At 34.7% G+C, this 26,480-nt stretch overlaps 1 protein-coding gene and 1 pseudogene across 1 annotated transcript; both read right to left on the bottom strand.

Annotated features, from left to right (window-relative positions):
- Positions 1–4,741: 4,741 nt before the first annotated feature.
- On the bottom strand, positions 4,742–25,979 carry LOC133201158 (uncharacterized). The gene is made up of 3 exons (XM_061336943.1): positions 25,914–25,979; positions 6,933–7,376; positions 4,742–4,986 (listed from the first exon to the last, which is right to left on the bottom strand). Exons 1-3 carry the CDS (start codon positions 25,914–25,916, stop codon positions 4,957–4,959), a joined length of 477 nt encoding a protein of 158 aa, XP_061192927.1. The 5' UTR covers positions 25,917–25,979; the 3' UTR covers positions 4,742–4,956.
- On the bottom strand, positions 16,773–19,680 carry LOC133201104 (P2X purinoceptor 7-like; annotated as a pseudogene).
- Positions 25,980–26,480: the final 501 nt, after the last annotated feature.

Here is a 26,480-nt window from a genome sequence, read left to right as displayed (position 1 = left end):
CAATGGCCCCAACCGTAACGATCGCTGGCCAGGACTTGAATATAATTTATTACCGTTATTAAAACAACTCGTCAACTGAGCGGACCTATGATTTAAACAGTAAAATAGGGAAATTCCAGAGTTCGAAGTGTATTTATTTTGGGCGCTCTTCCACATAAACAAATTAAACCGCATTTACGCGTACTTACATGCATGTACCAGTAATTCGTGTCATGGGTAAATTCAGTTTATTAGATGAAATAAAACAAATGCATAAGATTAATCTTCCCAAACAACACGTTTTTAAAACAATCTATCTGATATAACTGACGGTATAAAATAACAAAGAAAATAACGGGTTTGTGTTTGTATTTAATTTGGGATGAGAACAAATCTTAACCTGTCAAATCACTTATAAAACATACTTCGTTTTCCAGACACTAATTGTCATGCGTAATCTTCACATGCACTGACCAAGATGTCACAAGTTTGAAATGTATGGCTTCTCATTGCGCGAGTTTTGTCAACACATGTCGGAGTAGACTATCTAAGCCAATTGATTCCCAAAGAAAACTGCATAGGAAGGGTTTTTTTGGGGGGTACACTTTTTAACGGGTAAAATTCATTCGACGCTCGATAGAATTTTCAAATACAAGTGAAATATTTAGGTTACTTGCACCCGACCTAGTATTTTGTATGCAATAATATTGTAAGTTAGGAAGAAAATAATACAAACTCAAAAGTACTTAATTTTGTTTTCGATTTTCCTGACAATTAAAAATGTGACCTCAACATACAATTATCATGATAATTATATACATCCTGTTTCATGTTCATGAAAGAAATAGCAACTCGTTAAATAATAACATAAGAGAGATAAATATATACTGTTTCTTTAATACGCAAAGAAAGTGGTCTTTTCGGCATTCAAAATGCATTGAATTTGAATTGAATAAGTGAAAGGCAGTTAAGACTAGCTGATTAAAACGAGCGAGTGATAATTAAACAGTAAGACGAAATCATATGAAAGATTCGAAATGATTTTAAAGTAATTTTCCACAAAGCGCATATATCTCAACAATGCAATGTTTATAAGAATAAATATGCAACTTTCTTGTAATTCAGCGAATAAAATATAAATTGAAATGTACTAGCGACTTAATCAAAGATATGAAATAATCTGAAAGATTCAACATATTTATCCACTCATCACTTAGTTAAAATGTATTTGGAAGGCCATTCTATGATTTGTTTTGTGTATGACCTTAGGTCGCTGGTTCACACGCCGATTGATCCTCGGTGACCTCCTTTGCCACGCGCTATCGGGAGGGGTTACATAATTGTAAACACACAAGGTGAATGTAAAAGGCGTGTACTTAATGGCTGTGAATAGTCTATGTTTAAAGTTTTGTTTTATTTTCTAACTTTATTGTTTGTTTTTATATGATAAGAAGAAAAGGTTATCTCTTTTTTCCCTGTTTAGTAGGTTGGTTTACCCAAATTTGAAAACAAACGAAATAAAAGGGAAAGTTGTCAGTAAATAATTTGGAAATAAAGCACAAAATACTTCAAGAACTTGATTCTAAAGAATATTAGCATCTAATGTAGCAAGGTTTATTATTTATAGTAAGTTTATTTTAATTACACGCATGAAGAGCTCTTGTTTACTTGCTGAATGAAAACACTTACCTGTATATGTGTTATGCTTCTAGCTCATTTAGAACACAAGACTCAAACAAAATAACGTTTTCTTGAGATCAATAAGATGTTAAATAACAACTTTTATTACGGCAGCTATTTCGAAATATTTACCGTTTTTGAGTTATAAAGCAAAAACTTTAAAGGGCCCCAGATCCCTAATTTTAGGGGCCAGACCCTTTTTAGTGGTCTCAAATGAAAGGCCTTAAAATTGTGCACAACTTTTATTCTACATGTTTTATCAAAATATTTTTAGTTTAGAAGATAAAAAGGAAAATATGTGTAAATTTTCGCTCTTTTAGGCGTTCTAATTTTTGACCCCTCTCTAGCGCCATTTTGAATACAGAAATTGAAAAACAAAAACCGATGTGCACAACTTCAGTGCTTCCATTATTTAAATTCGGTAGAATTTCTACTCCAGCTTTTGTAGTCTCTGAGCCTTTGTCTGGAAATGAAGCCTACTAAATTTTCATTTAAAGGGAGATAACCCAAAAGCGGAAGTGGATTTTTGAAATGTTTGACAGCATTCTGGTAGAGTTTTGTAACGTCTATAAACCCTGCAAATTTGAGCAAAATCCGTTGAGAAATGAGCAAGATATGAGGTCTCAAATTTGGCGTCTAGGAAAAAAAAAAAAGAATAATAAGAATAATCTTAACCATCAGAATCAGTAGAAGGTCTTCCGCCTGGAGCGGAAGACCTTAAAAAAAACACAATGCAATACGATTTTGTCCAACTTTTTTTTTTTTTTTTTTTTTTTTTTTTTTTGTATTTTATTCCTTGATATCTTGAAGGCAAGCTGTTTGCATATTTTCGCTGATGATCCTAATCTACTGAATGTCTGAAAATTATGTTCCATGAATGTCGGTTTCACACCCAAATCTGTAAAGAAGTCAGTCAAACATTGAAAAAATCACACATTTAAAGGTCTTTTATTTTGGACATTTAAAAAGATTTATTGTTTGCCTAGTTAAAATGAGCCACTAGCATAGTACCAAAAATTGTGAAATTCGGGTACCCTGGATCAACATATAAGACCCTAAGGCGGTGCAAAATTGGAATATGCTAAGATAAATATTAAAAATTTGAAAATCTTGTTCATTAATGAAGATCTAGCAGACAATCAACTGTTTACATAATTATCATGAGCAACTATGAAAATTCTTGTCCCTTCCATTAGGACCCAACGGTTTTTTTTCTTCTTAGTCTTATAAAGTGAACATTTATTGATTGATAAGTTTCTTTGACATTCATCGTATTTCCGGGCCATTTAGCACTAAAATGCTTGCATGATAACATAAGCAAGAACAAATTACTCACTTGAAAAAAGGGGCAGGTAACAAACTGTGATCATCTCGTAAATCCCGTAAACAATACAAAACATGCAAGGTAAAAACCGGATCTCAGTTAAGATCGGATTCTAGGAGGAATAAGCATCCCCTCTCTACCGTTTGGGTCAGATGGCTGTGGGGGTCTCGAGAGGTGATACATATGCCACGAAGTCTCACTAATAACACTTCAAGTAAATGTTTGCCGTATCAGAGTGTCACATGTCACACCTCTTCTTTATGGTAATGTTCATTGTCTAAGGCAAAAGACGAGTCCTCAGCGCCTTTAAATAACTGAAGCCGGTTGTTGAGGAAAGGAAATCCCCAACAGAAAAACCTCCGGGTTCAGGGGATTGTGCTCGGGATCAGCAACCCCAACACATAAAAAATTAACTGCTACAGAAACGGACCTGACTTATGTGAAGAAATTCATAGAGAGGATTAAATAAGTAGCAAGTATTATTGTTTGTCAGTAAAGTATAAAATTTAAGGACAGAGGACTTTGTCACAATGTAATATGTATGGGGTGGACCTTAGAATATACCTATTGTTCAGATGCTTGTGGATTTAATGACAGCAATGTTAGCGGCCTAAAAGCATCTAGTTATGATTTTATTAAAAATGATATGGTGTTTATTTCTGTTTAACTAGGACTATTGAGACAATACGCATTGCACTTTGTAAACACTGTCATAAACAAAACTCACGTTGTTATTGTTTTTCTAGACGGTTTTGTGAGATATTCTTGTACAGATAGTAAGAGACAGTGATATTTTGATGTTTGACGTCATTTTTCATCGTTATCTACCATATTACGACTGTAATTTATTTATTTGTTCAAAATTCACAACACATGTTGTACATTAGGTGCTTGCAATCTTTCTTACGAAGGAAAGTGTCACGGGACATAAAAAAACTGATAAGTTCTAAATTAAACTGTCCGTGTTATCAAATACTCCTGATTCGTACCTGCATGTTAAATAATCGGAGGATTGTGATCTTTTTTTTATTTGATGAAACTTGAATGAGTACCATTATACTGTTATCCGCATATCGTTGCCATTATATTATAACATTGTGGATTGCAAGTGTCCGTTTTATTACAGATTATTTATTATTCTTATTTTGAAATGCATGTAAAGTTGAATTTATAACCCCTTCGTTACATAAGGAAAGAGAAGGGACATTTTCAGCGATTTCATTTTCTTTGTATTACACTAAATAAGTTAATTAAGTGATTTCAATCTTTGAATTTGAATTGGGATATACGATTATTACTTCCATGTTAAAGTTACTTTCTTGAATAAATAGTTAGACTGTAGAGATAAAAACTACAATAGACTAAAATGATACAATTACAATGCATATAAGCATGGAAATTGTTTTCTCCTTATAATGACCAAAAACAGTTGTCGGGATTCTTGTGTAAAGTGTGATAAAAGACGTTTTGTTAAATAGTTTTGCTTTGAGATTTTACTGACTTGGACTGTTACGTCTGTCACAATTGCCGAGATTGGACATATTACTATTGAGTTCCCATTTTTTATCTATCATTTCACGTGACTTTTTCCATGGAGCTTTAAGACCGTTATCGGACGCACATAATTTTGTAAGTATGCAGGTAAATGAGATTGATATCATTAGTATTATAAAGAACAAATTAAAAAAAAATATTCAAAGCCTACTTATTTACTGCATACATGTAATTTTAACATACGATAAGAATATAATGGTTAAAGAATCTTGAAGCTTGTCCCTTTATTCTGACAATAAATACGTCTTTTAATAGTGCAAAGAGAGTGAGATTATAGCAAAAGCGCTTTAAACAAATCCATACTTTTTTTCCGGCAATTTACTTAAGGCTTTTTCATATAACTTCCAAATGGCTTTTGGATTCTCATAGTCAAATTTTCTATTGCACAGCAATGTTTTAATCAACGTTTAAGACGAGTCCTATTCTTTAAACCTCTGCTGCACCATCCGCTAGAGCAAAAGAAAAAAAGAAAATTAATGGATTTCAAAACCACAACACATACATAAGAGTGTATTGAAAGCGGTTAAGGTTTTATGTGAAACTTCGGGGTTGAGGATGACACTCGAAACACATTTGGCTGATATGTAATGTATTCTGATATGATTAAAATCCATTCTAATTGTATTAGTTTAGTGTTAACAAGAAATTTTTCAGCTGAAGGAAGCATATCTGTATCTATAGTGTGAGGTGCAACATGTTCTAGATAGAATCGAATAAACACACTGACAACGATGATAGTTTTGTGACCACTATGAAGATGATGAAAGTTAGGCATTGGTTTCCTAATTGATTTCCTAATATTTTTATTTTTATATCTTGTATCCTGCATACAGTACATACGACCCTTATCTTTTATTGTACTGAATATGAAACTACTTTACTCTTTTTCTCAGTAAATAGCAAAAACTTGTTACTTGTTAATATTTTTGTTTGTTTGTTCGTTTAACGTCCCTTCGAGAAGTTTTCACTCATATACTAATATATTGAGACGCCACCACTTGCCGGTGGAGGGCTGCAAATTAAGATCTGCAATAACGTCCTTTGAGCAGTGAGGGATCTTTTTCGTGCCAGCACTACTTCGACACGGGACCTCGGTTAAATCATCTGAAGGACCAGCCTCCAAGTCCCTAGGATTCGAACCCACGACGTAAAGATCAAATCCTTACTCCGCGACTCTAGAGCAAAAGCAGGCAGACACTTTAATATCATCATGAATCAAAACATTTATTTTCCTTACGACAGACAAGTAAAAGTTGCAACGAAAATTTGTTCCACATTGAATTATTTCTGAAAAATCTTAAATTGGCGTTTAATTGATTCATACTCAGGTCTGGCGAAATCACTAAACTGTGATTTAAATTCACAGCGTTAATTTTTAAGAGAAAATAATAGAGATGTTATTTTCATATGAAAACATGTACATCTCAAAAGTCACAATGGCAGATTTGCTGAACAATTTGGTGAAAAATGTAGGATTGGTTGCCTTTGTTTCTTTACAGCTCCTCTTATATGATGCAAAACTAATAACTTTAATGAAAATAATGATCTGCTACTTTTTAAAAGGATAGGTTCACCGATGGAGTTCTTTATTGACTAAATGAATTCTGGATTGGTACAAAGATTTGAATCGCTAGATGGTCCGTGGTCTTAAGATATTTCTCAGATTTACTGTATAAGTGACTTTTCTGTTCAGAAGATAATTATTTGTAAAAGTATATGTTTTCCCCTCCTTTTCCAGACCAAAACATGATTAAAACCCTATCAGTTAGAGGAGTGGACTCTACTCTCTGAACATGAAATATAAAAAAATATTAATATTTTCTCAATGAATTTTGTTTTAAATGTTGAAGGAGAATATGAAATGAACCTTCTTAATTTAATGCCCGGTTAGCATTTTAAATTTATAATTACATAATTCCCTTAAACCTGCATGGTAGATTTCTGAATGACAAAACTTGTAAAACGTAGATATGTTTCTCTTTCTGAGAAAGAAAACAAATGTAATGTTACGACAATAAAAACTTCACTCTCTGCCATCGGCTCATATATTCATCCCTGGCTCGCGTATATCACAGTAATAAGCACGAGAAATAGTGCATTTGTTTTAATTAAATATGATTAAACGCCTGCGCTAATGTTTGTCATTTAAGGCTCTACTCGCATAAGTACATCTTAAACTTTTTGTTTCATTTATTTAAAAAACAATCATGTGAATATCATATTTTTTTCTTGATGTCAAAAATCTTTAAGCTAGCCCATTGCAGAGGTGTCTGAAAGAGGAGCGAACTACAACTCTGCATGGGAGATTGTAGAAAGTTATGTTATGATGGGATCCTGTAGCAAAATTAATATTCACTTTTGAAAGTAAGAAGAGAATCTTAAAATAAAACTTTACTTGAAAATTCTTTCTGCCTCCTCCTCCTGCTCCTGTTCTTTCTCTGAAAGATCTTCTAAACCTAATGTCTACCCCGACTCCAACTTCTACACCTCTCCCTGCATCTCTACCGAACGTTGTAATATCAAACTTGCCCATTTTAACACCGAGGCTTGCATCCCAACGTCCATCAGTATCTACTGATCCCTCGCCCGTAATTTCCAAATTTGGTGTCTTAACATTTAGACCCCCTCCAACTTTTCCACGGAAATTTGAAGATGCCCATGCTGTTACAGGTGAATTATTTTTGTCCGGAATTTTAATGATTCCCTCTGGTCCACTGTCTCCAAATGTTACACCCAACCCAATTGGTGGAAAACTTAATTGGGTGTCTGGTATTTTCGGACTTTGAGGTTCAACCGATGTCAGCAATGCAAACAAAAGCAAAGTCAAGTGAAATTTTACCTAGAATGAATAAAGAATAATTGTAAAGTGTACTTTTGTCAATGAAAATAAGGCCAATATCAAATTATTATATTAAGTATCATCTAAGAAATCAAGGGAGGGGGGAGAAAAATTAGTGTATTTAATGGTCCAACAACCTGTGGGAAAGGGGAGGAGAAGAGTACCTGAATTAAAGCCATCAAATCATCCACTTACTGTGACATTCTTTTATGCTCATTTAAATAAAGTAGGCAAACTATTTGCATGTGTATAAAAGGAAGATAAATGTCTACAAAATGAAAAAAATAAATTTCTCCTTCAGGAGTTCAGGCCCTACTGATAGACTAAGTTTCTCCTATTTTGCAATTATATTAAAAATTGAAAAAAAAATCTTTCCACGTGGATAACTATCAAGTTTAGTGCTTGCATGATACTTATCAGCAGATATCCCTCTTCCAAAATTTTGAAATTTACGTTCCTTGGTTCCAAGGACCAGGGTGATGTTAAAGTGGTCATAATTTGATAATCCTTTTTTACTCGTGTTTTACTCGTTGATTTCTAAAAGGCTGGTCGTTTGCAAGATTATTATTTTTTACCCTAGTCTGTGGATAAGTCCATGAAAAAGTGGAACATAACGAACAGTGATCGAGCTCAAAAAACCTTCAAACAATACAATCTGTTGAAATTCAAGAAGTGGGATCAGGCGGAGTAGGTACATGTATCCCTGTCGACCTGTCACACCCGCTGTTAGCCTATTTTAAACATCGAAAAACATTCTACTTTTTAGAGGTTCTTTATTTTGGACATTTAAAAGGTTAATTGTTTACATAATTATAAAGAGCCGCTAGTTTTTACCAAAAAAAAAAAAAAATGAAATTCGTGTACCCTCGATCCACAAATTAGACCCTAAGGAGGCTCTTAGTTAGACATATACAGGTAACTCTTGATGGCTAAAACTTCGATCTTTCGAAGTTTTTGATCTCTCGAAAAGAGTCTCCGGTTCCGATTTTTTTCACTATATAACAAAACAAATTTACTCTTGATCTCTCGAAGTCTCTCAATCTATAGAAACCCTTGATCCCTCGAAGTTAAAATGCAGTCCAGCTATGCATAATCTATTGTAATTTTCCCTAGATACCTCGAAGTGGCTATGAGTACGCAAGCGTTAATTACCTGGACATTTAAATTGCCTAAGGGATTAGAGGCGGGACCCGAGGAACAGGATGTTTATTTAGGTGACACTTGTACTGCAAGGTGATAATTCACTGATACAAATATAATTAATTATATTGTTGCCTGTCTGCTCTTAAAATAATTAACATCGACAGTTTTATAATAATTTGGAGACGCAGTGACTCGTATAGAAATTGATTATGAGACGAGACAATTCTGAGTAAGTGTCAAAGTGAAATAAATAATAAAAATGCAGAAACTATGCATAACAACTTTAATGTCAGTATATGACGACTTTTGCAGAACAAATGTTACAGAACTGTGTTCGATGTTTGATATTAAAGATACAAATAGACTTTGCTACAACGCTATGCAATTTCATTTTCATGTAACAATTGCGTAATATAATGTTCGCCTTACATAGAATAAATAAATATAATGACAGTATACACTTCTGTCCTTCATTCAGTTTTAAAGAAAGCAGATCTGTATATTCACCTAAAATATACAAAGAAGTATTAAGCACGTGTGTAAGATTAGCACTGGAAATGAATGAAAATCAAATAACAGCCGGTTAGACTAATTTTAAAACCAGTTAACCAACCCCAAAAACTCGAACTCTTGATCTCTCGAAGTTTTTTCCTCGGTCCCGTGGACTTCGAGTATCAAGAACTTGTATTGAGATAAATAATGCACAACTGAAAATCTAATTTACTAATGGACATCTAGCAGAAAATTAACTGTTTTTATAATTTTTATGAGCAGCTTGTCTGAACATCCATGTCCCTTTCGTAAAGACCCAATTGGTTGGGCCATCTTCAAAAATATGTTTGCTTGCCCTCTCCCGACTAAGGATAGAAGTATAAGGTGGGTAAGTAGGGGAACAAATTATTCAAAAAACATGCGAATCTAACGTTAAAATAGTTATTGATGGTTTGAAAAAAACTTAAAAAAAAAAAAAATAATAATAATAACTGTTCTCTGGAAAAAAAAAGTTTTGAGTCTAGGCATTTTTAGTCTGTGGGTCAGGAGAGGGCAAACAAACATTTTTTTAAAGATGGCCTTGGCTTGAAGTCTTATAATGCGAGTATTAACTGAAAATTGCCCTTGCTTTGGGTCCTATTGAGAGATAAGATCGATCATCTATTACAAATAGATTATCTTTTAAAATCTTTCCATGAGGATATCTAGTTGGTTTACAGTTTGCATGATCATAATAAGCAACTTGCCCTATTCCAAAAGTTATGCTCCCTGGTTGCAGGAATCAACAGGCTTAATTTGACATATATTTAAAATCATATTCTTTTGCATGCTTTGTTTTTCTCAGGGACACTTTAAAGTCTAATTGTTTGCATGATAATAGTCAGCCATCTACCAAAATTGTGAAATCATGTCTTATGGATGCAGGCTAATGAATGCCTTTGTATGGGGATGTTAGTCATACATATTAAAAATACACCTTGAAAGGTATTTTTCTTTCATGCTCGATATTTAAGAACCTACTCATTTGCATGATTATAATAAATCGCTGTCTTATGTATATTAGCTGTCTTATGTTTTTCAGCCGGATCCATCCCAAAACCCAGAGTTGAGGTCCATACAGCTAAATCATTTTGACTCTGACAAAGAATCAAGGCATTCTTCTAAGCGTGGTAAGGGGTAGGCATCTTTGACTGTCACATCATTCAGTTTCCAATAATCGACACAAAATCTGGTAGAACCATCTTTCGTGGTAACCAGGACGATAGGAGATGACCATGCGCTATTTGATGACTCAATGACATATCTTTTCTGCAATTTTTCCAGCTCCTGTTTCTCCACTTCAAGTTTGCCAAAAGGTAATCTCCTTGGAGACTGTCTAATTGGATTTGCTGGACCAGTGTTGATACTGTGCTGTACCAAATCTGTTCTCCCAAAGTCATCTGATGATTGCGAAAAGACATCCTGGTACTTAATTAGCTGGTTCTGTAACTTGACAGTTTCTTCATTCTGTAGGAACTACGTTGAAGAAGGTCAAGAAGGTGTTTAGGCAGTTTGGGGTTGCTGTCATTGGGATTCTTAGATTCTGAGATCTTGCAACATGACTGGTCTGGAGAAGTAGGCTGTTCGGAGAAGGACTCACAAGTGTCAAGTTTCATATTTGGATAAAAAGTAAGTTGGCTGCTGCTAAAATTTTGGATGGTTGAACGGGTGTCTACAATTCCTGGGACAAGGGAGATGTTTTTGTCTTGAAAAATTGCTGCTGGTGTTTCTAAAAGGCCAAACTCTGCTAAATGCTCTGCTTGAGGCATTAAAATTGGAATAATAACTTTTGTTTCAGGTGAAATGATCATCGTCTTCTTGACTGTAACCCTACAAACCGTGCTTGCTTCACCTCCAAGCCAGCACTTGATATCACCTTCATGGGTACATAGAACCATTGTCCCCAGATCCAATTTCTGCATATTCTTCATCAGGAAATCTTGACCCAGGATACCTTCATTCAGCACATCACATACAACCACAGGAAGGGTACACTTCAATGGACCAAGTACTGCTGGAATTTCTGCATGACCGTAGACTGTAATTTCTCTGTTGTTAACATCAACCAGTGTCCTTTCTTCCTTCCTTAGCTTTGGCTTGACATGAGGGTCTATGCTGTCAAACACATACTTGGAAATGATTGTTGCTGTTGAACCTGTGTCAACTAAAAAATTGTTTGAAGACCACCCACCAACCCCGATAAAAAAAGGCCATCATCCCACATCTTTTCAGTTTTACCAATGTGTCCTAATCTAATATATTCATCACAATCTAAATTTTCTGTAGGCCTTTCATGTCCATCATCCGCCAAGCTTCAACCTAGTAAGCCGACGGTTTGAAGTTTCCCTGTCTGGTTGCTCTCTGTTGCTTGCTGCTAGGATTGTAAGATCTGTTTCTTATGTCAGAATTTTGTTTGTTCATAGGGCAATCTGTCAAGAAGAGGTCAGGGGCATGACAGATGTAACACTCTCTGTTGTTGAAATTCTGTTTTCCACCAAACTTACCTATCCGTCCGGACTCTATCTTTTCAAGCCTAGCTAGGATCTCCTTTAAGGTATCTGTCACTTCCGTCTGGACTGCATTGGCACCACTCTAACTTTTTCTGATGTCCTTCTCTTCCTCAATGTCTCTGACAGATTGTTTCAGTTTCTCACCATCACCTAGGACAGCTTCATATCGCTCAATGACTTCTACAGCATCTGCAATCGCCTGGCAGTCTTTATCTATGCAACGGCACTTCATTTCTAATGATATTCTTTTAGTATATATATATAATGTTATACTTTTATAGAGCTGACAGTGCCTCTTGTGCCAGAGCATCCAGGTTAGGATAGGCTTTCTATGACATCCGCCTGAAATCGTCGGCAAAAGCTGCTAGAGATTCGTTTGGTGTGCGTCTCCTTGATTCATATCTAGAGAGCCAACGATTTTGTTGTCGGGAACTTCCAAATCATTGCTCAAGTTTGTCAACAAGGACAACATATGGTTCCCTAGATTCAACAAGTAGACTTATGCAGAAGGTGCGTGCAGGGCCCCGTAAACATGCAGCTAGCACTAAAACCTTGTTATGGTCACCCCATCTTCCCAATTCAGCACAAACTTCAAAGTGTGAAATATACTTTTGCCAATCGTCGCTGCCATTGTACGGTTCCGGTTTTAGATTTAAACCCATCGCACCTGGTCTAGGTTGCCAGTCACCTGCACCTCGTCTATCTAAGTCAAGATCAAATTCATCTTCATGTTATGATAGCTGATCGACCTCATTCTGTTGGTCTTGTGGTATATTTAGAACGACTTTGTTATCAGGAGATGCAATTTTGCGTCAAACAGAGATCTTAATCACAAGAAGATACTTAAAGAGCTCCTGCAGTAGTTGTTCAAACTTTAATAGTTAAAAGATAAGCACAAAAGAGACAAATTCTGAAAATTTCATGAAAATACATGCAGGCATAAGCAAGATATATACCGGAAAAACTGCGATCCACACCTGAACTGTTTTATCGAACGAGTCGTTTTATTTAGCCTGACCACTGTGACGTCACATAATGAACCGATCGCCATTTTGAATAGAAAGAAGTAGCAAAATGTCGCGGCAATTTTGTGCTCGTACGGCGTGTTTCGAAGGAATTCGGCTGTAAATTTTTGTTTGACTTGTAGAATTAGTGTTTGTGTTTATGTTCGTAGTGTTAGTTTCCTTTCTTGTACATATTTTTGGATTTTATTTTGTCCCTTTTGGTGGCATGGCTCGGCACGATTCCAGTGTCGATTACAGAGGAGGAAGACGATATGGTGTCGGAGGTTGTAGTGGAATGAACACTGATGGACTTAGCCACCACCATTTCCCATTTGACAGGCCTGTGATTTTACGACAGTGGGTGCAATTTGTGCATCAAACTCGTAAGGACTGGAGTGGGCCGACCAAATTCTTCGTTTTGTGTTCCCTGCACTTCACAGAAGATTCGTATCCAATTAAATACAGGGTCTTGGAATCGAGTGGAGTAACTGTAAAGCGATAGGTCTTGCAGCCGGATGCTGTTCCCACAAAACAACAATCAACAACACCCAACAACACCCAAACCTGGAAAACGTCTGAATAAACCTGTATCGGGAACTCCCATGTGCAATACCCCAAAGAAGCTAAGACAAGCCTCCTTGAGTCGCCCGCGTGGTGCAGTGGTTAGAGCGTCTGCTCTAGAGTCGCGGAGTAAGGAGTTAATCCTTACGTCGTGGGTTCGAATCCCACTGCGGGACGTGGAGATCGGTCCTTCTGTCCCGTGTTGCAGTAGGTGCTGGCACGAAAAAGATCCCTCACTGCTCAATGGCCCTGAGTGCCGAGTATAGGTCAAAATTCGTAGCCCTCCATCGGGAAGTGGTGGCGTCTCCATATGAGTCAAAAATTCTCGAGAGGGGCGTTAAACAACAAACAAACAAACGAGCCTTCTTGAAAAGAGAATCTCAGAGAGTAATTCTATTCTATTTTTGTAAATAATACCAATGAATATAACTAAGTTGAAATGAAAGATTGAGGATACAGTCCCAGAAACGTTCTACTTTCCCACTTGAACGATGAGCGAACGGTGAACGAACGGTGAACGAACGCAGAGCGAACGGTGAGTGAACGATGTGTGAACACTGAACGCAACTTGGTGAACGATGTGTGAACGGTGAACGGTGAGCGAACGCAGAACGCGAACGGAGCGCAAACGCGAACGCAAAGTGAACGGTGAACGAACGGTGAAGGCAAGATGAACGATATATTCGGAATGCCTCTGATCTTTTCCTTGCATTGAAACTATTTTATTGTATTATAATGTCAGGTGCCAAAAAAAAAATAATAATAATAAATAAGTAAACAAATAAATGAATGAATAAATAAGTCAATAAAATAAATTCTCCAAAATTGTCCTCAGAAAGACGATGCATGCACATTAAGTTTTTAATCACACGATTTTTATCGCATTAAAACATTGCAATTGTTGCCGAACGCTGAAGTATAAAAGATATTATTTTTAGTTGGAAAATAAAAATGTTTATTCTTAGTTGATAACAAATCAGAGAAAACTTATGATTTATAGAATGAATTAAAGCGGTTGTAACTTATACTCATATATATATCTCCGTCAAGGCGATTTCGTGTAAAGTAATGAAAAAAAATTAATTACATTTATACGCTCGTATTTTGAATTTTTAATACAATAATATATTATGTGTCATTTCTATTTTTCATCATGATTTATTGAGCAGACGTCTACATGTATCTCTAGATGGCCGTGATTAGACTCGGACAAGATGATACAAAGATACATATTCATATTATTTGTTATAAATTCAATTTTCAGAACTTGATAATTAAGTAAGATGGTGTTATAGTTTTTATTTAACAGACAAATGAGAGAGAGAGAGAGAGAGTAATATTCAGTTTTAGCCTCCCCCCCCCCCCTCCTTTCAGGCTTCACCAAATGCTTGTACCTATATTAAACAAAAACTCAGAAATTTTTTTCTAAATATATCAGACAGTGAAAGTAACTTTTTTTTTTATCAACAAATCATACCCATTTGTTTGACAGCCATACTCGTTTTTATTTTCCTGCTTCAAGTTCACAGGAAGTCCACGTGCTTGTCCTGTCAATCAAAATCAAAATCACACTGTGCAGGTGTGAAAGTTTCGTCACATCGAAGACGAAGTGCGAGTATTTCCAACAAGTTATAACATTTATTTTTATCATTTCTAGATTTGATTCTAACATTTGAATAATAAATTAGTAAAATACATTGGGCATTAACACTTGAATGTGAAACATACTCTCTGCCAATTTCAAATACCACCGCCGACACGTGTACATTTTGATCTACTATTGTTTTGTGACTTTTTTAGATGCATGTTTGTTTTGAGACTGAAATTTTTGTTCTAAAAAAGACCGTAGTTTTTTTTTTAATTGTTGATTAAAATATTCTGGAAAATGCGGTACTGACTAAGTCACCGATTTAGGGGGAAAGGGGGGGGGGGGTATTAATCATATCGAATGGCAAACATATAAAGTTACGGTGAAGAGAGATTTTTTTTTCTCTATAACTATAGACTTTACATATTACAGTAGAGAAATTCTGTAGTGCATTACATTTTAAATAAATATTTCCTTTAACCACACTATCAATTTAATTCGTTCTAAAGATAATAAATTAACAGGATATCCGTAGTACTATGTATAACTCTCAGAACTAGTTCTATTATATTTTGTAACAACATTTATTTTCCAGAGTAATTTAATAAATAACCTAACAGCTAAGTTAGAATAATAAAAATATATATCGTAGATATTTTTCCTCATGAAATAATGATTCTTCAAACACGATATGTTAGTTAATAAATTAAAAAAAACTGTAACTCCTTAACTACAAAAAGATACGTCCTTTCACTTCGGAGTTCCGAATGACAATGAAAACTGAACGATAGGTGAACGCTGAACGCAAGGTGAACGCAAAGTGAACGGAACGAAGAGCGAACGCTGAACGCTTTGTGAACGGTGAAGGCGAGCGCACGGTGAACGGTGAACGCAAAACTGTGAACGGAGAGCGAACGGTGAACGCACGGTGAACGAACGGTGAACGCACGCTGAACGAACGGTGAACGAACGGTGAGCGGAAAGTAGAACGTTTCAGGGATTGTAGATCACAGGCACTTGTTTCGGTAATAAATTTTAAACCCATAGTATAGTATTAACACAAGGTATCCAACAGCTGTCCAACTCCGAATTACATGGAGTACCCCCTCCTCCAGAATTGCACTCATTTACACTTTCAGAGGAAATGCACTGGCAAACTGTTTATTACCATTGTCTTCTACGATAATTTATCTACACAACCATGTATGTCATTCCTTTCTCTATTTTTTTTTATCTCCATAAACAGCGTCAAAATTCTGCTTGCTGAGTGGAAAAGTCAACTTACACCATGGAACATGTTTTAATATTATTCTATTAAAATTTATAACAAAAAAGAGTCTGTGGGGTAGATCCTAAATAACCCATGTTTACTGTCAGATTTTATCATTTGGAAAAGCACATGTATCTTACATGTGGGATGCTTGATATTTTGATTATATGCATAAATATTACATGTATGTTTACTAAAGGATTAATATCATGTGTGGCAGTCAATTGCTTGGTGGCCAGACATTCCAGTACTAGGGCACCTACAGTCCCTGAAACGTTTTACTTTCCCATTTTTTCGTTCGCTCACCGTTCGTTCACCGTTCGTTCAGCGTGCGTTCACCGTTCGTTCACCGTGCGTTCACCGTTCGCTCTCCGTTCACAGTTTTGCGTTCACCGTTCACCGTGCGCTCGCCTTCACCGTTCACAAAGCGTTCAGCGTTCGCTCTTCGTTCTTTCACTTTGCGTTCACCTTGCGTTCAGTGTTCACTTATCGTTCAGTCCTTATTGTCATTCGGAACTCCGAAGTGAAAGGACTTATCTTTTTTTAAGTATAAGGATTTGCAGGTTTTGAATTTAATAATTAACATATCATGTTAATAACAACAGGCTGTTACACATGACGGTACTCTTAGGTACAAGATCTCATTTCTAAAACAAGGAAGTAGACTATACAGTGGAGAAAGTAAAGGCTCAAAGCACATAAGGTAAATTTTATTAATTTTTTACTGATATTATATCACAAACTTTCATAGAATTGAAAATTCACTTTTTCATAACAATACTTCACACATTTTCATAAATTGAAAATCCCTTTTCCTTTCAGTACAATTCAATTAAAACCAACAAATATTTATTGTAGGATGCTAGTATGTCCATCAGCTTATCAATCGAGCCCAAGGAAAAGCTGCAAAAACCACCATGCCAAGATGTGAAGATGCTCTGGATGCTGCACCACCACCACTGTGTGATCAGTTTGAACACCCTGACAAAGACGAAGCAGTTGACCAGCTTATGAACAGGTTCAGGCGAAATTATATCCCTTGTATTGGCCATTCTCCTCTGGAAACGGGTTGCGAATCTTCACTGCACAGGCTGGCAATGGAACACGGACTTGCTTTCCTAGCCATCCCCAACACCATCTTGCCAACTGCCTGTAGGCTATATATCTCATTCTTCTGAAAAATTTTTTTAAAAATTGTGAAATTTTTTTTTGTTTGTTTAATGTATGACTTTTTGCATACATTTTATGTTTTTTGTTACATTATATATTTATTGTTGATTTTGAGCATTCAATATATTGTTTTGTTGTTATTTTCTTTTGAAGTGGATCTTTAAATTATTAATGAGATTATGTTTTGATTTTTTATACATGTTTTTGCATTGAATATATAATATATACATGACTGGTTTTTGCATTGTGTGATACACTATTTCAGATTTCTAATAGTAATAAGCTTGATAAAATTTAAGATTGTTATGTCTACATTTGTTATTCAGATATTTTGAAGGCTGTTTGTTAAATTGATATCTTTGCAATTTTTTTTTAGCTGTTTTGATTGATTGATTGATTGTATGTTGTTTTACGTCCCATTCGAGAATATTTCACTCATATAGAGACGTCACCATATACCGGTGAAGGGCTTCAAATTTTGACCTTTACTCGGCACTTACGGCCATTGAGCAGTGAGGGATCTTTATCGTGCCAACGCCTGCCGTGACACGGGGCCTCGGTTTTTAAGGTCTCATCCGAAGGACCCGCAACTTTCACTTCAAAATGCCGAGCGCATGGCGAAGGAACAGTTGCTACTCATTTTTTATCGACTTAGGTCAGTCGCGGCCGAGATTCGAACTCACGACCTCCCGATCACGGAGCGAGCGCTCTACCGACTGAGCTACCGTGAACGGTTTCAACTGTTTTGAGTTGATGTATTATGTTCTGTTTTCGATTTGTTGGATTAGATTGGCAAGTTTAGTTTTTAATATATATATATATATATATATATATATATATATATATATATATATATATATATATATATATATATATATATATATATATATATATATATATATATATATATATATATATATATATACACTATGTACAGATAATTTTAATAAAACGAAAAAATTAAGTGCATTATTGAGTGCCATATTGTTTTTTTAATGAGAAATGAATATGTCTGTTTGTTGCTATTTTACATCCCCCTTTATTTTGTTTTCATTTTGTTGTTGCTGTTTTATACCATACCCCCCTTTTTTGTTGTTTGTTTTCTTTGCATAGGCTAAGTTTTTGTTACTGGATACCATGAACATAGACAATGAAAGGATGTAAATTTAGTAGACTTTAAAACTCTGTCTTCATATATAATAGAATATTCAAGTGTCAACAACAGTTTATGTACAAAGGCCAGAATCTTCTAGTGGAATGATTGTGTGTCTTTTACAGTTCTAATTTTTTACAATAAAACAATTTTATGGTACCTGTGATTAATATGAATATTTCAATTAGGGACAATAAAAATAAATATGAACAATTTAACACTCTTGTTGTAGTTTTTATTGATTTATCTTTGGTTATTATTATTACCCATTTGTTTCTGGAATTTCCTCGTACTGCTGTTTTGTACACGTAATATGTTGTACGTAATACAGAAATGGAGGCAAACAGGATGAAAACTATCATGTTCTGTGATGCATTTGTTGTTGGGGTACTCTTCAATTACTGTCAATACCTCTTGAATTTCTCGTCAGCAAAAGGATTCCCTCACTGTAGGCATAGCAGGACAGTGGGTGCACTGGCACCTATAAAAATTCATATGAAAATTGTGCACTCAGTCAATTTAAGGCAATTTATGTGCATTATTTATAATTTTGACTTATCTTAATGCTCTTTTACACTTAATGTTCATTTACAGCTTCTTTATGTATTCTAACTTTTGTCAAATTTGAAATATAGGAACAGCTTTTTTTCAGAATTAAAAAAAAATCAGAGTTATAGCAGAGACTTGCAAAACAGCTATGTTATTTTTGTCTCTTGTTACAGACAGTTCTGTTGAATAGATACTAGTTTAAAATATGTAAAAATACAGTTTGATTTATGCTCAGTAAGGGCCGTATATATGAGTTATGTCAATAATCCTTCCACTGAAAAACATTGTTAGCCAACCTTGCCCGTGTTGCGTCGGTACCGCGTCCGATATCGTGTTTGACAACATGTATTTAAGTCTAACGTAATTGATTTTGGTTTATATCGACTGTCCTGTTACATGGTAAAAATGTCTATTATTTTCAAGTTGAAAATATCCTTTAAAGATAAAAATGAATTAATATTCCGTTTATCTTACCAGTCGTTATTGCCCAGACGGTCTGTGTCAGAGGCTCTGTCTTCCAGAACGAATTCTTCGACTGAATCGGCCTCCGGCTTAAAAAGATATGGTTGGTTGCCGAAAGCATAAGCTGTTGTATTAGAATAATCTGAATCTGACGATACATCTGACATGTAATGGTCCATTTCTTCGTTTTCAATGCACGTATCGTCGCTCAGTCTCTCCATAATGACCGCCTTTCGGTTCATTAATTGACATCACGGCTTCCCAGCCTCGTTTTGGACTGATTCTATTTTTGCTTAATTATATTTCCAGGGCAGGTAAATATGAGCATTTTCAATGCGGGATAACTCCGTTTCCTGTGCACCGATTTCGGTGCGGTTTTTTGCGTTCTCAAAATTTTAACAAAACGAATTTATTCTTGAACTCTTAAATCTTACTGCAGGAGCCCTTCAAAAGAGAGAATATAGCAAAAAATATCCTACACAGAAAACACAACTGACGAGAGTTCGTATCTCGGAAATTACAATAATGTAACATCCCACTTCTGACACCAGTTTGTAACAAGTCGAGCGGGCCCTTGTCAAAAAATAAAAACTCCTTTGTCAGGCATAACAAGTTTTTATTGTGGATGGCAACAATCAAGAACAATAACAAGGAATGAGATGCTGACCATTTAGACAATAGGTGACCCGAAATTAAAGGGGTGAACTTGTCTTACGACTACATTACACAGTTAATTTATCTTGACAAGTATCTGCAAACAACTTTAATTCTCGAACTCAAAGTTAAACAACTTTGCGTGAATAATTCCGTGAAAATAATTGATACTTATAAATTAAGCTATTGCCGAAAATAATTTAACATGCATCAATCCGGACAGTCCCTAATTATAAGAAAATCTAAATAAATAAACTATATCTGCATTAAACTCTTAAATATCCCTAATATTCAACTCTAATACCACTTAACTTATAAAGAAATTATGCGTAAACTATCCCGAACATGTGTATATTCCTAAAATGAATTTATTTTCAGCTCAAGCTAATCCGAACAAATACTGCCAAATCTGGACAACCCATTCCGGACAAGAATAACCTATGTGAACTTAACTGTGTAAACTACTCTGGAAATCCGAACAAGCGACCCGGACAACTATTAAAACATGTAAAAGTCATTTAAACTAACAATTAAATATCCGAATTTGGGAACAACTAACTCCTAATAAGCCATAATTAATAACTCGAAATATAAATAAATAAACTAGGCCTATTGGTCTATATGACTGGAATAATTTCTATATTCTCATATTTACTATCCAGTCGGACGCACAAAGTCCTTATAAAAATTAGCATCATTCACTACAAGATTTATCATCTTGAATACCTTGGACTTTCTCTGAAGATATGGTTTTAGAACTAACAACCCAAAGGGATGAAGAATCGAGAGTGTCGAGATGCTGAAGCTGGGTCCTATATATAACCTTCTATGACCAATCAGCGTTAACTTTGTCCTTTTTGTCCGGAAAATTTAATACCCAATCGAAACACTGTACGGATCTATGAAAATTCCAAACAATTCCCGATATCCGGACAAGCTGATTTAAAACCTTTAATAAACATTAAATGAACAGAACAAGACCTTGACCGGATTACTTTAATTAAATGGACACTAAATTATGTAATTAGTTTAATAAATGAAAATACCTAAGATTACGTAGTTTTCTTATAAAAATCAAGATTTGAATCAAGTCGCCTTCTAAAGTAAGTAAGTACAGAAGTATGACTTCACAACTTAGCGTTGATGAGATCGAGAAAATAAGACGACAGTTCACCATAATAAGGTAAAAATAGACAAAAATAGTGGTCAGCATCATATTACAATAACTCAAGAGGCCTGTTCAACGAGCGCGAGCGCTCGCGAACAATTCTGTTGGAGGTATAAGGAATTTGGTGAGCACTCGCGAACGTTCGCTCTGTTGAACAGGCCTCAGGTAAAAATTAGTTAAATAATGAAAACCCAGGCAGCAGAATCACCAGTGACGAGATCAGTACTAAAGCGGTCAGTGAGACAAAGGAAATACATGGTTAAAGTACACAGAAGTTCGCGAGCGGTAAAATGACGATTTCACATAGATGCGTTGATACTGAACAGAATAGAATTACTGGTAATTATAAACAGTTGTAGTTTAACATAGAGCATTTTTTACCGTATTTACGAAGGAATATAGAGAATGAAATTTGTAAACAAATGATCGAAATTGGGGGATGTTGTAAAAACACGAACGGTAATACTGCAAATTATGTAAACTAAATCTGAGTTAAAATAAATTTCCATCCAAAATGAATTAATTATAAACAATATAAAAATTACCACATGAAGGTCTCACATATTACAATTATAATTAGTTGCTTGCGGGAAATTCATTATCCTTGCTTGACACGCATCCGTTGGTCTTTGTTGCTGCATTTAGCTACCAAACTGTATGCTGATGGCATTAGCTATAAATCCATTACTATCTTGAAACATTAATTCGTATTTCAAGGTCTCATAAGACAAACCGGGCTGTAAGATGATTAATATCTTTCTAAAAGACACTGATGTCGCGCACGCTATTGTCAAAAAGTCTTAATTACCACTGCGGTAGCATTTATGCTATTTATATATTTTGGAAACAGTTAATTATATGAAATCGTCGCACACGTAGTAGACAAATGTTGATATCTTCCTTAAATTATATGTTACAGAAAAAACCTTTAAAAAAATAGGTAAAAAAGTAAGTTACTTCATTTGTGATGTCATTCAATCCATATGCTGTGGACGTGTAGTTCAAAATGCAAGATAGAAATGTAGATATACGTTCACCGAGAAAAATAGAGCATGACCAAGATATGTCATTGGGTATTTGGAAAAATACTACATATGTTAAATCAGATTTTGAAATTAGATCTCGATAATCCTTTCAATTTTAAACTACTATATTTTAAAATAGAATGATATTGTTTGATACAATGTAGGTGCCTGATATTTTGTTGATTCATTGGGATGATGTTAAGTTTAGAGGTTCAATGTCACAAAGTTTTAAACTTAATTTAAACAAATCAGTAGAATAGCTCATTCTGTAATACTAAGTGGACATTAATTTTTTTTTAAACTTTTGATATTATTAAGTAAAAACACATCTATTATAGTAAATTCTAACTTTAGATGTCGTTTATGTTCAGAATAATTGTGGTATCACATATGTAGCTATTTGTCACAAATTCGATGCAAGAAAGTCACAGTTAAATACGACATTCAATAAATTGATATCAATTCAATTGTGCAAAATCGAAACTTTATTGAGACAAGAAAAATTATTCTTGAAGGAGGTGTCTGGTTTAGAAACAAGCTATGGTGTCAAAATTGTAAGTCATATATTGTCCAAAACATATAAAACATTATTATGGTATAATTTTGGTAGGACTAATCATCTGTGTTGTCATTAAATATGAATATATTAAAATTTTAAGGATTTTTATCAGATTTGTGTCTCTTCAAAACATTTGAAGCATAGCAAGCAAATTCAAATAATTGTGGTCCCCCGCTTTCGGTGTCTTAGTGGTTGGGATGTAGTTATTTATGACATATTGTAACTGTCTTGTTTGTGTGTCCTTCAAACTTTTAGGTGAAAGTCATGAAATCAAAAATGATATAGCTTTCTGAAAATTGTTCTTATAGGTACATATGTAATGTGCATGGACTGTATGTCAAATATGAAAGCCCTATCGTCTTTCAATCAAAAGTTATTATCAATGTAAAAAAAAAATGAAAAAGATTGTAGGTTAAACTTTCAAGCAAATTCACGAGGTCAAAAACCAGAGTACGTTAAGAAAGGTCTTGAAACAGGTAATGAACATGTCAAATATAAATGTCCTATCTTTTCTCATTCACAAGTTATCACTAACATTCTTTTTTTGAAAATTAGGTCGAACTTCAAGGTCAAGGTCACGGGGTCAAAAATATTAGTACATTTGGAAAGGCCTTGTCACCGGTAATATAAATGTGAAATATGAAAGCCCTATCTTTTTCCCATTCAGAAGTTATAACTAAGTTAATGTTTTTGTGACAGACTCACAGACTGACAGATGAATGCGATTTAATGTCCCATCGCTTTCGCGAAAGGGGGCACAATTAAAAATTATATCAATGGAATGGAGAAAAAAAACAACAGAGAATAAATTTCAACATGTTTTGTCATAGACTTAAAAGTAAGGCGTTTTAACATTATTGCGTGCAATCATCTAAATATCATATAAAAATATCACAAGATTTTACGCCTGAATTTACTATTATTGCTGAAATGCAAGTAACAAAAATTTACCAAATTTAATAAATTTTAGAGTAAATCAAAGTAGTGTGTAATTTTTTTTATATTGAACCAATAAACATGCGTACACTGCACCAGTATATTATTCTTGTCAGAATCTGTCAAAAACTACTCATGTACAGTTCGAGTTTTATGAGGAAAAAAATACACATAAATTAATATGATGATTTTACACTTGATTGTCCTGATATTAGAATGTGCCATAAGCTTTTTGAGGCGTGTACTGCATACTACATCAGGGGCATATTTTTCTTTAACATTTGTGAGATTCTTAAAAAAAGGATATGGATATATATATATATATTTTTTTTTTTTTGTGTACGAATAAAATACTGTTTTAATGTCTACGGAATGAATTAATTTTCTTATGAATAGATTCACATTTTGGCCGTTATATTTTATGGAAGCCGGTTGGTGCCAGATATAAAAAATATTTTATCTGGCGGCCGCCACATAAATATCTGGCTGCCGCCATATAAATAACTGGCGGTCGCCAGAAACTTATCTGGCGGCCGCCAGATAAAAAGATCTGGCGGCCGCCATATAATTTCTGGCGGCCGCCAGATAAATATTTGGCGGCCGCCATAAAATTTTCTGGCGGCCACAAGAGAAATAGATCTGACGGCCGCAATAATTTTCTGGAGGGCGTCAGATAATTTTCTGGCGGCCGCCAGATAAGTTATCTGGCGGCCGCCAGAACTTTTTATCCGGTGGCCGCCAGAAAATTATTTGGCGGCCACCAGTTATTTATGTGGCGGCCGCCAGATAAATATTTGGCGGCCGGCAGATAAAATATTTTTCTTCCTGGCACCTACCGGCTTCCGTAATATTTAACATTGGGTAGGTGAATTATACCAGGAAGGATGGGGAGGGTGGAGGTTGGGGGAGACTCGCACCTGATTTGACTTGAAATTCAGATTTTCTCTATTGTATTGATTAATATTTCATTTTGTCATCAACCTTTTAGCACAGTTTGAAATAAAACCATATTCGCATTCGTATTATGTCACCATAACTGAAGTCTAGTCGTGCATAGAACATTTCGTTGTCATGGAAATGGAGGAAGATGTCTTTAGGATGACATATCTTCTCCCTTCAAGAGCAAAAGATTTTAGCTTTTTTCTACTTAGGTTTAATTTTTTTTTTTTATCAAAAATGTAATTTTAAAAGAAGTCACGTTAAAAAGTCTGACGTCACGTAATTTAACGTCAGACTGACATTATCGAAATTGGCACCAAAAGCGTACTCAACATCATTTTATTTTTTTATACCTGAGAAACATATGGATAAGATTCATTAAGTGTAATAATTTACATTAGAGTCCTCACTTACTTCTCAAATTCGTGTCACTTGAGACCAGCTCTAGAGTGAAGCTAGACTTATTTCAGCAATTTATTGAAAGATGGTTCATTCTATCCATACATGTCCAAGAACAAATTCGATGTCGATATCGACCGTATCATGTCGATTTCGACGATATCGACAATATCATGTTGATATCGTATCGATATCGATCCTGATCAGTACAATGAAATTGAAAATAGTGAATACTGTGTTGACAGCTAAGAAAAAATAAGTATTCTAATCTGCATTCACGTAATAGGAAATATTGTGGGGAAAAATACAAGTAGTTCGAGATCGAAACAGTATCGTGGATATCGAATATCGACACTTAAGTAAAACTTTTCATAGTGATAGTATTCAAATAACTCACATGTTTGTAAAAAAAAAAAAAAAAAAAAAAAAAAAAAAAAAAAAAAAAACAGTATTAAGGGCGGTAACAATGATCGATTGGATAGTCTCCATTCGATATCGATACAATATCGGGGATATTGACAGTAAGGAAATCTTTCTAAACCGATATTATTCTAATATACATGCAAGTATCAAGAAATATTGTAGCAAACGATAAAAAAGTAAATTGTCTATATAGTATCTACGTCGTGTCTTGGACAAAATTCATTTCCATAGAAAATAAAGAGCAAGTAAATTAAGAAAAATAGGCGTTCATTCCTCCTTCCATATCATCAATAGTATTCCGAAAGTATTCCTTCGTTGAAGAGCAATGAAAGTTTTCAAGTACAAAAGCACAGGTATTAACAATTCAGAGAATGTTCATAGTGAATTATTTCCCAAGAAATAAATTGCTTAACCATACATAGTAAACAATTTTCTTCAACATAATTTCATTAAAAAAATTGAAAATATAATGATTTTTTTAAGGACGACTTACCATATCTGCAACGTTACTACTTAAATGGATTGAATACAATACAGTCGTGCTTTAAATACACATTTTTAATGGATTTTCCATTTCCACCGAGTTTAAAAAAAATGAAGTTTTTTGTCAAAATTGTAAGTGTCGCATGATATAGAGGTTACTTTTAGGATGTTTAATATGCACATCAGTTATGTAATATTCTGCGCTAGTGAAAGGAAAATACATTAGTTGCGGTTGCTAACAACATATCATAAGCTCTTATTAATTAACTAAAAATATTAAAGTTTTTTAGGTCCGTGTTTGCTCTGCTCCTATTTTGTATTGTTTAATGGACTTCTGAGCTTGAATACTGTTCGTTATCTCCATATATTTCATTATTCTTTTTTTTTTAAATATAACAATTTCATCGAAGACACAGTAGACATTCCCCTGGCTTAAGATCATCACTCATACTTTCATCATAATGATATTTTAGTCAATAAAAACAGATAGATGGATTTACAGAATTGGTACTTGTCCCCCAACCAGCTTTGTTATGAGGGAGACAGGTGGATAGACGGACACGGTATTTATCCTCCA

Source organism: Saccostrea echinata, unplaced genomic scaffold (genome assembly GCF_033153115.1).
Source record: "Saccostrea echinata isolate AGI-Se365-2 ecotype Australia unplaced genomic scaffold, CSIRO_AGI_Sech_v1 ptg000042l, whole genome shotgun sequence".
Classification (NCBI taxonomy): Eukaryota; Metazoa; Mollusca; class Bivalvia; order Ostreida; family Ostreidae; genus Saccostrea; species Saccostrea echinata.
This window is presented reverse-complemented; position numbering and strand designations above follow the sequence as displayed.

Excerpts from the sequence above, each read along its gene's own strand:
- LOC133201158 (XM_061336943.1), bottom strand. Across the intron at positions 4,987-6,932 it reads GAGGCAGAAAGAATTTTCAA|CGGATGGTGCAGCAGAGGTT; the intron begins GTAAAGTTTTAT and ends CTTTTGCTCTAG.